Raw genomic sequence first — 12,880 nt, forward strand, 5'->3', positions numbered from 1 at the left:
AGGTGTTTTAGGTCAGGAAATACCGAACAACAAACAATTCTTTCCTGTTAGGCTACATCTATGACCTCCGCAAATGGAAGGTCAGGAGTTAAAAAACACCAGAAAGCTAAACTGAAAGGCTTTGAACTCCCAGCTCTCTGGAGATCAGTCCAATGGTTGGGAGAAAGCAAAAGCCTCAATTCAATTGCCTGGGAATGGGGCTGAGCTTTGATTGAAAGATCGTAAGTTTCATTAGCTCTCAGTAAGTGTGTGAGGGTTTGGGGCGAGGTCAGTATTTGAGTGAATATTGAGACTATATTAAACAAAAAATCTGAGCCAGATGACTTGCAATGCAGCAGCAACATATCCCAAACAGGAGAAGAGGTGAGCATGGAGGTCAAGTACCATAGCAGGGAGTTTTTATTTCCCCAAACCAAACTGCTCTTTTGTGCCTGTGCTTCAAAGAAGATGTCACCAGATTGTGAGAGCTCTTCACCTGCCACATCCCTCTCATTACTGAAATGAAATAAATGGCAACAGCATGAAAACAGCAACTCAAGCAGGAGAAGGACAGGTAGACACTGAGGAAAAGGGGAGGGGGGGAAACAGGGTGCAGGTGGAGGTCTTGGCAGGGTGGAGAATTAGGGCAATTACCGTTTCTGAGAAAATGCCAGAAATACAACACAACCTAATTTCCCCAATTAATTCTTCTGCACTTGAGCTGCTTTGTGTGAAGGGCTCTTAATGTTTCAAACAGGAGGAAGGCGGGGGGGAAGACTCAACATTTGTTTTTCCCTCAGCATAGAAATGGGGAAATGTTGAGGAAAAATGTCTGGCTAAAACACAAGATGATGATGTTACATCTTCCTTTCAGGAGATAAGGAACTGTGCCGCGAATTCAATTTGCAGAGGTTTTTACAGGAGCCACAGAGATATCAAAGACCAGCACGTTCAATATCACACTGACTTTTCCTGCACGCAGAACACACCAGGACAGGCACGTTTAACCCAGGCACCCACACTGAGCAGTTCCCTCACCTCCCCTGTTTCCAGTCCTACTGCAAGTTAGGGGGGAAATTGGTTCTTTTGCCCCCAAACCACCAGTCAGGGCAGTTGTGAGGCACCATGGCATGAGCCGTCCATACCTCATGGGGCATGCAGGTGTCATCTAGGGGGAACAATGGCAATGAAAACAAGAAATAACAGATCAGGAGTTGGGGTGATGGGACACATGGGGTAAACAGATGCTGAGAAGAGCATGTAATACCTTCAACAGCAGACACGGGCTCCTGTGCATAGCAAGACTACAGCTGTGCCCGGCTGGCCCATCTGTATCAGTACTAGGGGTCTCCAGGTCACATCTCCAGGTTACTATGTGACTTCTTTGCCCTTACTTATGTAGGTATGACAAAGCAAGACATGTTCTCCAGGATCCTACTTAGTACAGGAGAAAATTAAAGTACTTTTCACTTCTAAGTCCTTTCCTTAATGGAACATACATTTACAGATATGAAACCTTCCCAACACCCAAGCAGAAAAGATGGAGAGATTATATTTTTCAGCTCAGAAGAGGGGTAAAAGAGACAAAAGGCAATGCTCAGCTGCTTAGCATCTGCACAGCACTTAGGTGCTGGAAATGGTACTGATGTTGGAAGCTGAAAGTGGCACACACATTGTACCATCTACAAGATCCCACACAACAGTCAGCACGGCCAGGGACTGAGCTTGCTTTCCCCCACCCATCGGCATTGAAGTGGAGCCTGAGCACACTGTCCGCGTGCGCAGAGCCTGGCTCGCTCTCTGTCCGGAACTTACTACTCCTGCCAGTGTACACCGGATCTACTGTAAAACCTGAGAGTAGCAGCTTTTTTTTCCCCCCAAAGTGAGTCAGTACCATATCCCAGATGGAAATTCAGAGGGAGTTTTCCTCCCCTCTGCCTGTTGGCATTCCCTTTCGTAGGTGATGGTGCAGAGCCCTAGCACACTCATCGCAGGAGTCCTTCCTGGTGTTAACTGGGCAGCAGTTTCCCTCTGCTGGAATCGATCTCCCATGCTGTAAACAAGCTGCATGAGATGGACAGCAAAGCAACAAAGAGAGCATCAGGGGACATGAAAGCGGCTGTTGTACAGCTGAAGGATACACACAGGCATTAAGGGGCCCTGGCAAGGACACACAAAAAATGCTGGTGGGAGAGTACTGCTAAACCTCTGCAGAGAGTTCAAAGCTGGTGGGAACAGAGCACCATTCAGTGATGGTGTGATTGTCTAGGGACCCTCTATCTAGGAGAGTGTGGGTCAGAATAAATCTGCTTTCAATGTAAGGCTTGTCTATTAGTCTTATCTACCATGCTGAATGACCCTGCAAAGGAGCATGACCCATGCAGCTGCTAAACCTCAGTGATCTATTACTTGCATGGAAACTTCACTGGAAAAATAACTGACTGTACCCAGGTCAAAGAAAACAATTTTGAACTCCAGAGGAGAAGAACTAAAGTAAGAGGTGGTCTAGATGGAAGGTGATCATCAGAAAGCAACCTGACAATGAGTACTGAAAATTATCAAGACTATGGGCTTTTTGCTAGCCGTTTTAAAGGAAGAGAAGAAAGAAAATGTTTACACGGTAAACCTTTATGCTTCAGAGGAACAGGCATCTACCAGAGGGATCCTAGACTTTTTAAAGAACACTGACCTAAGGCCAAAGACATAGCAGAAATGTTGTTTTGGTTCTGATGGTCTAAGGATGTGAGAGCCAAGGTTCATAGGAAGAGATATTAATCTTTTATTAAACCAACTGATACTACTGGAAAAAAAAACCCCAGATCTCAGAGAGGGCTTGCGTGTCTAAAATTCATTCTTTTTTCCCCCTCCAACAATATCGTATGTTCTATTAAAAGATATTACTTCTTCCTGCAAGCCTTGTCTCTCCTAAATCCAAACAATGCTCCAGAGTGGTGAGGACACAGAAACAGGGAGAATTTTTTGTTTAGCTCTGTGTTGCTAGAAATAGAAACATATTTTCAGAGCCCTTTGCAAATCCTGCTTGTGTGGTTTTTTTGACAAGCAGGTGTCCTCTGCGTGATGAACTATGACCAGGAGAACACTCAGGACAGACCTCTGGGAAAGGATGGAGCTAAATCCCCAAGAGGTTTCAAGCCCAGCCCAGGATTTGGGGCAGGATGCCAGAAGGGTAGGACATAGGAGATCTGGACAGAGGGATGTCTTAATGAGGTTTAATGCCTACATAAATCTTTCCTCTACTCGACATGTGTCTTCACTGCTGATGTCCCACCCATGTAAGGACATTACCTTGGAAGCTATTAAGGACTGTTGCCTATGATTTAAGACTGTGTTCTCTTCTAAGGATGAAGAAATACTGCCCTTTCCCTGGGCAGCTGCCACATGATTTTGTTTTAGAATCAGATTATGCATTTTGGGGGACAAAAGGAAAGTTACGTGGATTTTACTGGAGCACAGGTGAGTTCAGAGCCACAGAAGGGCTCTGGGAGCAACCAAACCCCAGTCTGCTGGGACAAAGAGCAGCTGGGGCTCCTAAGCCCAGCCCCGGTGATGCCCACAGCTCTGGACAACACCCCCCTCCCCCCCAGCCACAGTGACAGCCTCCAGCTCCCTGGGCAGCACTGGGCAGGCACCGTGTGCCTGACTTGCTGCAGTCTCCATGCCACACTCAGCTTGGCTGAGGCACAACGTCCCTGACCTGCAGCATCCCACCACCTGCTGTCACAGTCCTGAGTCATACCTAAAAAAATCGCCTACTCACACATTTTTTTAAAGAAAACAACAAGGCAAACGAAATCCGCCCGAATCTCTTCTCTCCAATATGGATATATTCCATCCTGCCTTCCCACAGAGACCCACACCAAAGATTGCACAGCACATTACACAACACATCACAGAAATGCTTCTTCAAGCATCCCCGCCTTTACTCTTCACACAGAAGCTGAGCTACTTCTCCCTGTCTCCACAGTCCCTCCACTTTCCTCCGCTTTCTAATCAGATGCTGTTTCACCTCTCCCCACCACCTACACCTCCACAACTATCTTCTCTCCATCCTGTCTTGTTGAAAGAAGGTTTAAAGGCAACAGCTGATGGGATCCCTCTGTGATGCACAAGGAAAAGGACGCATCTGTCTTCAGGCAGAACATGGAGAGCCTTGTGGAGAGGGGAAACAAGCCTCTCTGCTGCTTTTGTTACGCAAATGGTTGTTTTCTGTATCCAAATGTGTAACAGGAAATTAAGCAGTTCACCTTTGTTAAAGCACTTTTGCATCCCACAAATGCAGGAGCCAGATGGTGTTCTTTCTTTGTTCTAAAAGATTAAAAATGGGAAAGAAAGGAAATGGCTAGGAGCTAATCCTCGGCCTGGAACACACTCACATATCCACATGCCCAGTTACTCATGCTCATGGGGCCTGGGCAGGAGCAAACACGGGGACCCAGCAGACTGATAGGAGTCTGCTTGCAGAGAGCTCCAGACCTGTCACTTTATGTCAGCTTTGAGGTGGAATCCTTCAGTGTGTTCCCAGAAAATTACAAATTACAGTATTCTCCACGGGCTGCAGCTTGGACACACCAAGCAACACTTTCTAGAAACCACCTGAAGCAGAACTTTGCTCCAGGTCCTACTGGTGGGAATGGCAGGCTGTCGACAGGGGAGGGCTGCTGTGCACAAACACTGAGAATCAGACTTGGGAACTTCACCAGGCAGGTTGTAGATGTGACCAGGGACAGCACCAAAGAGTTTCAAAGTTCAACTCCTCAGCCACATCTCCACCTTCCATAGGTGAGACCCAGGAGCAGTTTAGTTCTCACCCTTGAGCTCATTTGCTCTCTGTCTGTATCCACTCAAAAGCCCTCACTTGGGGTACCTTGGTGAATTTTTTGATAGGTCTGTGCACTCAAAAGGATTGTCCCAGGAGCCTTGAAGAGCCAGTTTTCATGCAAGGGATGTTAGGAATTAAAATTGCAAAGAAGACAGAACACAAATGCACAACTGTTGTGAAGCCATATTGTTTTTCTCACCTAGGTTTGCAGGAGAAAGTGAATGCTTCTTCTTACCAGTTAAAGTCAAGTCTAATACAGTCAATTCACATGAGCCCCATGTGGCTTCATTAGTGTCACAAGCAGGCTTCTGTTCAAAGGGTTGACTACTTTTGTTCATAGGGAACTTACTTAGAAGTGCAGGTTGCCACACAGAAACCAAATAGATTTCCCAGTCCAGAGACAGCAAGGCTTACATCAGTTCTTGTAGAGAATGAATGCAGCGCTGCTGTGCAAAGGCAGAGGGAGAGGAGAGGAGAGGACAGGTACAAGATAGTGGTGAATGGGGAAGGACAGAGACTGTCACATAACCGTGAGTGCACCTGAAGGGTGAATAATGAGATCAGCTTCATGTGCTCTCCTGGTAAACATGTCCCACAAGATAGTGATTAGAGAAGGAGAATGAGAAACAAACCAATCTATCTGGGTTCTTACATGCTGGGAGGAGTGTGGTTGGGCTGTGGCTGGAGGAGGGATGGACACTTGGCCCCTGGACTTCTGCTCTTTGCTGGGGGGAATATATGGCTTGGATGGGCTTCCCAGCTCTGCCACTGAATCCTGCTTTGGCCTTGGGCAAGACACGTAAACCCTCTGTCCCTCACGCCACCAATGTAAATATGGGCAATCAGAACCTTATTTTGCTAGGCCCCTTCTTTGGACTGTAACAGAAAAGGTCTCCATGCGTGCAGAGCATGGACTTACTGATCAAAAGTTTTAAAAGTACCAAAAGTCAGTGAAAACAGAGAAAGGAAAATCAACTAAGAATAAAAGGCTGTGCTGGTCTGAAGCTCAGCTCTTGCTCTGGTAAACAGGTGATAACTAGTTACTACTTTGGTCATGCATGGCAATTTGTGTTAGCAGAGAAAAGTCCACTAAAAAGCCTTACGACACTGCATGAGAAAGCATCGAGCAATCCTCAGCAAAGTGTTTTGCACAGACAGGATGAGGTCTACAGGACACCACCACAGAGAAGACAAAAACCCCACAAAAACAAACTGGCCTGTGGAGATCATCTCAATTTTGGGGGCCCCTCCCTGCCTTCACATGTCAATAGCAGCAAATTCTCCCATTGCAGAGAGAGCTCTCGGTGCTGCAGGAACACAAGCTCGGCTGGGATTGTCTCAAGCGGTGTGACACTGGATGTGGTTGGGGGAGGTCTAACACAGCTGAAGGAAAGGAAGTGGGCAAGAAGGTGGATAATCGCATGGGCTGCTTCTCATCCTCCTCTGGGCTCTTCTCTTTCCCACTAGCTCCTTCTTGAAGCTTCAGCAGTGATGGGACCGTAGCCACCTCTCTTCCCTCATCACTGCCCAGTAATTGCACTGAGACCTTTTCCCAACATGGGCTTTTGTGCTGCACAGTGAAGATTGGTTCCCTCGCTGGTAATTAAACTTAGTGATAAGCCAGTGTCCTGTGCTGGGAGAGGTGATATGTCTCAGCAGAAATCTGATCACATTTTTCCTCCTCCCCAACACAGGAACTGCACTTGGCAACTGCTTATCACATAAAGAAAACCCTCTGAATCAGATCAAGACCATAGGTCAACCCTTTCTCAGGTAGCTGACAGAAATCATCCTCAAAGCCAAACATCCATGTTGTAACCAGAAATAAACCAGCTTTAGCCCAAGCATCAGGCTAAAACCCACTGCTCCTTAGCCTGAAAAGCACTTTCCTGCTGGTGGATGGCCCAGCGACAAATGCCTACTCCAGTGTGCTTCAAACACTTTGCACATCACAGCTTCTCCTGTAGCTGAGGAAGGGTGAGAAACATGCCATCCCCCCAGGGAGGCTGCCATCCCAGGCAGATAGGGCAGTGCAGACAGGTACAGAGGCAGTGTGCAAGACAAGGGGACAGTGAGCACAAATCACAGAAGAAAAAGCTGGAAAGGCATTCCTGGCTCATTGACTCCGTCCCCAGAGACGAGTGCAGGATAAGCCTCTGCACTAAACCCAGGCATTTTTATCTAGTTGCTTCCTGAACTTCTTTAATGACAGGCCCTCAGCAGCATACCTCTGGCAAATTATTCCATTGTCTAAATGATGACCCTGCTGGAAAAAAGTGTTTTGAGGTCGAACCTAAATTGCCTATTATTTCCTCTTCCATATTTTATGCACTTATCAGTCATTCTCTCAGTTGCTTTTTCTCTAGGTCCCTGTATTAAGTTTCTTTAATCTAACACCAGGGGTCACAGCCTGTAGTCTTTGTCATCTCTTCGGATGACCTTTATTTATCAATGTCTTCAAAAAAGAGGGAGGAAAAATAGGAAGGAAGTAAGAATGGGATGACTTCAGAGCCATCCCAAAGCATGTGACTGTGTGCTGGGGTATCACAGAGAGCTCTGTGTGTAGGCATCTGCATGGATGTCTGAACTACAAGCATGCCCAGGACTGAAAAGGAGTAAGGACAGTGGTTCAGGGATGCCTGATCGACATCTGTGCGCATGTTTCAATGAGGGAATGACCAAGCGAGTGAGCCCAGGAGCTCCAAAAACTGATTTACTGTAACATTTCCTAGTCTCCCTTTGCTCTGAGCATCAGACTGCCGCTGGAGCTGCCTTACCCTGTAGTAATCAGTGCTGTAGACATCTCTTGACATCCCAAAGTCTCCAATCTTCACCAGCAGGTTGGCTCCGACCAAGCAGTTCCTGGTGGCCAGGTCTCTATGGACAAAGTGCTGGGAGGCAAGGTACACCATTCCAGAGGCGATCTGGCTAGCGATGTGGAGCATCTGGGATAGCCCTAGCTCCCCTTTGGCTTGTCGAGGCTGCCCATCCACGAGGATCATAGCATCTGGGCCATGTGCCCTATAGGGAGGAAGAAGCAAAAAGCATAGAGTTGGGTCTCAAAAGTGACCAGGAGATAGGAATCCCACACGGTCGCTGTTCCTGCTGGCGTGGGGACTAGCCCCCAACTCTGCACTGTGAGGATGTACACACAGCTCCAGTGGAAAGACAAAAAGAAAAGCTTAAGAGAACAGGAGGTTGGGGGAACATTTGGTGGGTGAGTGGGTGCCATACATCCTTATCCTATCCTTAGTCTACTGCAAGCAACCTCTTATGGCCACAGATGGAGACAGACCGCCAGGACAGAGGGACTGTTGGCTTGATGCAACATGGACATTCTTCTCTGGCAAGACCTATGCAAAACTAATGGGCTTCCAGATATTTACATGTTTGCTCCAGTTAATTCTTACACCTTGGAAACCTTCCCAGAGGTAGAACTATCACCGCCTTTTCTTCCACAGCCATCATATTCTTGCTACCTAGTCTCGTTATTAATCCCAAAGAGCTGCTTCTATTTCCTCAAACACCATATTGCCAAACAACTGTCCCTGATCGATATCAATACAGCCAGAGATCCCAGAAAAGGTTTCAGAGGAACACCAGCAGCTTCATCCCTGGAAAATACCCTAAGCTGTCCCAGAGGTAACACAGGTAGTGTGAACTGTGAAGGCACGAGCACAGGTGCAAAGGTTAGACCTGGATGTCAGCAGATGCAGAGAACATCCTGAGCAACAAAACGGAATATTTTGCTGAACCAAGTGCATTGTAAATACAGGACTTAAGGTCAGTCTCATTCCTGTCCTGTCCCCTTTTTAGTCCCCCTACCTTGCTGTGTACCAAGACTCTCTGCCGTGCTCCCTCTGTGATGTCTTTTCCCTGGTAGAGCTCACCCTGTGGTAGCCTGTGTGAAGGTGGAATAACAAAAGCCCTCATATTTAGGAAAAGCAAGAGATTTTGCTGTGACCTTCCTCCTTGTGACTAAGATACAGTACCGCATTTCCTCCAAGGCTTTCATACTGTTCTCTTTGAAATGATTCTTGGCATTTCACTCCTGTCATCAGCAGTAACACCACAGAGAGACAGCAAATTGAAATTACACATACAGAGCTTTCCCTCCTTCTTGACATGGGACTGACCAACCCACAACAAGATCCAAACTGTTTCCCTCCTTTGTCTCTGTTCCCTAATTGCTCTGTGGGGCTCGAAGGTGCACCAAAGGGATTAGCATCCAGGCATTTGGAGTTCAACCAATAGTTTTTCAAATGCCCTCCTCTTCAGCTACCTCCTGCAGCCCTACCACTGGGAACATGGTCCTGAAGGTCCCCTCCTGGTAGAAGGGACAGCTGGAAGAGAAGAGGAACTCCAGAAATGAGTGCTGAGGAGCCAGGAGTGGGTTTTGGGAGCCACGAGTGGGTGATGCTGCAGTGAATGTGGGGTGAGCTGGCTGGGAGCAGCACTGCAGGCAGCAGGGCTGGGGCTGCCAGAGGCATCTCGGAGGCTCGTGGGCATGGTGGGAGCAGCGGCACACTGGGAGAACTGCTGAGGGCAAAGAGAAGCTGCAGAAGAGTGTCTGCAGAAATGCTTGATGTCTTATTTAAACAGCCCACAGACGGGTTTACCCCAGGAAATTACCTGGTGGTGACAACAGATGTCGACAGCATGTGAAGCTGAGCCAGGATTGAGCAGGTTAGCTAAAAACAGCAAAGCAGGACAAACAATAGCTTCTAAAACTGTGCTGGACAGTTTGTCCCAGTCATGCCTTGCAGTTACAACATATTTAGCTGCAGCTGATACCTGTTGTCATCAAAGGTAAACATTCCTAGGTGAGAAGTGAAGCATATATTACTATCTCATTACTGCCATCTTTTTCAAATACGATAATGGTCCTGAAAGAAATGTCTGTGTCTGAAGGGAACAGGTGATGTCTAAAAAATGGTCAGCCAACACCTTTATTTCACTGGCTCTTTGTACATCCTACTATATAGGACACATCTTGGTATGCCTTATATAGTACATACACTGCCCTCCCTCGGTTTCTCCATCCCACATGGTTATAGTCCACAAAAAAGAAGTATCAACACATTTATGAGATTAACAGGAAGGATATTAGTACATTTATTTGTGTCAAGAAGCCTACAGGGAATATGAGAAGGGTCTGCCCATCTTTTCTTGGGGAAAGGGGTTTAATTCAGCTTTACAGAGAGGCCATAAAATTGGGTGGATCCCCTGTTAAAGAACTCTCGGGGGTTTTTTCCATTATGGAGTGATAGAGGCTTTTGTCAATGTGGGGAAGAGAATCACCCCTCTGGCTTCCTCTGCTGGAATTCCTCTTTCTGTCCCAAGACAGTCAGACTGTGGGGCTGCTTCACTGGAAGGGCTGACACAAAAAACTCAGAACTTCGCAACTTTTCTAACAAAATCTATTGCCTGTCTGAGTTAACACCAAATAGCAACAACTTAATATAGACTGCAAAGAGGGTCTGTAATGGCAACGTGCAAATATCCCTACTTCCAATTTACTGCTGTCACAGACAGAAAACAAAAGCTAGAAAACCAGTGGCAGAAGGAAAGGGAGGAAGCAATGGAGATACTTAGTGAGCAGAGAGGGGAGGTGGTTGCTGCAGACCACCAAGGACTGGGTCTGTGTGCCAGGGAGCAGCCAGCCTTGCCACGCACACAACCTGCGGGCAGTCTCCAGCCCCTGTATACACCACTCCTAGGGATGCCGTGCTCCCTGGAGAGCAACTCCCGTTATTTCTCCACAGCAGGATCTTTTCACTATCCATTTTCTATTAGCCAGGATACCACGACTGCAGTGTTCCCCGGTGTGGACAGCAGGGTAAGTGGTTGCACCACTAGCAATGGTCTTATACGCAGGGGCCCTGGGAGGCGTGCAGAGCCATCCCAATACATGCCACCTCTAACCCACCTGGCAGGTGGTGATCCTAGTTCTTCCCTTTGCCACACCAGTTAATTTTACAGACCAGTAAAATTCTCTCTCTTCTCTGGGAAGCACGCAAAAAGGTCTAACAACACTTAGGGGAATTTATTTATTGTGTTTTTCTCTAGGAAACTGGGTCTAAAGTGAGCCTCTTCCATTTTACCACTTTTCCAATTTCTGCAGTTAAACTGGGAAAAGTCCATCTGAGTGTCTGTTACAGACTCCCAGCATCCCTGGCCTCCAGTGCCTGGGAGCAACCATCTCCTGCTGTGGGCAGGGTGAATCATGCCACAATAAAAACTGCTGCTTGCTGAGGGATGCCAGGCACTCCTGCACCACCAACCCTCTTTGACCTGCACCACCAACCCTCTTTGACCCCCTTGCATCCCCTGTCCCCCAGAGTTTCCCACCAGCAGATAGCTGATGTGACAAAGCCCAAGACTCTCTTTCCATATGCCCCCTTAGGCATTTTGAGTTCCCGTTTGCTGGGTATAAGCTCCCTTATCCCAAAAGCCAGCTTCCTTTGGGACACAGGGATTTCACTGCTTATCACACACCAACATGCAGAGAAGGGAGCTCATAGCTGCTTGCTCCATAGCTGCATGAGAAGGAGAAGCTGGCAGCTAAATGCAGCTGGAAGATGAGAGGCTGCAATCCCAGGGACCACACATCTGGAAAGTTTCTTTTCCTTCATAAAGGCCAAAGATAATACAACAACGAGTTTTCTTTTCCAGTGACACCGGAACAGGCCCTGGCCTCCCAGGGCATGAGTGTTTCTTAGACATGTCCCAAGGCATGATATATCCCTCTGAGACAGTGAGAGAGCTTGTTTTGGACTATACTGTTTGGGAGGTCATCTAGAGCAGTGAAGGAAGCTATGCCTCAGCTGTAATGTCTACCTCGTCTAGGGAGAATAAGGTTGCTGGTTCTGCCAGGAAAAAAGATGGGTCAATTTTCTGCTCTTCCTTGTGAAGCACTTCAGGAATGCAGTCTCTTATGCTCTTCTTTAGACTGCCTTCCTTCCAGTGACAAGGCTGAGGCACTGTCCTTAACACTGCATCTCCAATCTGCGCTAAAACACCATTTCAGCCCAATGCACAGTTCCATGCCAGTAGGCAGAGTTCAATCCGCTGCTGCTGGGAGGTTGCTGAGCCCCTGCAAGACAGGGTACCACAAGAGAGGTTCCTAGGGTAACCAAGGCTGCTCCCCCTTGAATGTGGGTCTGAGCAGCTCTGCAAAGCTAGTGTAGCATCAGCCTTCACTCATCCTACCTTGCCAAGGATGTCATCTATCCAGAGCCTGAGACAAGGACCGAGCTATAAAATCATATTCAATCCACCCACAACTATGCCAAAATGAGGAGAGAAACCAATGCAGAGATGTTCCCAGCTCAGCCACTGCCCTGCGAATGCCCCAAGGGAGCTGCAGACAGGTTGGCACTGCTTGACGGAGGAAAGAAGAAACCTCTTGGGTCCTTCCCCACAGCTCTTCTGGTGTGGGTGATTGCTTAGAAATGAAAACCTCAGGGAAGGACCTGTGTTTCCTGGTCAGAAACTGACTGTGATAGTGGAAAAATAATCACTGAGTGTATCCCAGCCCCAGATCTAGACCTGCTGTGCTCAAGCTTCTTGTTCCTGCTGCAATCATGTTCACACTTAGCAGTCAAAACAGGAAAATATCAAGGGTCCAATTTTCTAAATACTGGGAAATAAAACTACTAATTATTTCAAGAGGTAAGTGCCACTCCACTTGCACGCAGGTTTTAGAGCGTAATTTCTGTATCGTGGGAGAACAGCACCGCAAACATCCTCCCACAGTTGCTCCCTGCCCCTCACCGCTGGCAGATTCAGGACACACAAGTCATCTGCCTCACACTGATGAAATGGTTGAATGATGACTGGGGGGGGCTTCTGCAATTTGCATCTCTTTAGAGGCAGGGAACGCAATTATGGCACTTCGTCAGGCGTTGCCTAGCTTCTTGAGAAGTGTGGTGCCACAGGTTAGGATATTTTGTCTCTGAGTCAGGTTCTCTGTCTGATGAGGCTTAGGGAACAAGGACCAGGGATGGACTCCACAGGCACCACCTGAGGCCCCTCCAACATTTCTCAGGTCTTTTCTGA

At 47.5% G+C, this 12,880-nt stretch overlaps 1 protein-coding gene across 2 annotated transcripts in view; it reads right to left on the minus strand.

Moving 5' to 3' along the window:
• NTRK3 (neurotrophic receptor tyrosine kinase 3) overlaps positions 1 to 12,880 on the minus strand; it is a 229,099-nt gene that overhangs the window by 34,835 nt on the left and 181,384 nt on the right. For both annotated transcript variants that reach the window (XM_052807890.1, XM_052807891.1), the window contains exon 15: positions 7,597 to 7,840. In XM_052807890.1, coding sequence (XP_052663850.1) covers positions 7,597 to 7,840 — 244 coding nt within the window. The remainder of the gene's footprint in view (positions 1 to 7,596; positions 7,841 to 12,880) is intronic.

Source organism: Harpia harpyja, chromosome 14, assembly GCF_026419915.1.
Source record: "Harpia harpyja isolate bHarHar1 chromosome 14, bHarHar1 primary haplotype, whole genome shotgun sequence".
Lineage (NCBI taxonomy): Eukaryota > Metazoa > Chordata > Aves > Accipitriformes > Accipitridae > Harpia > Harpia harpyja.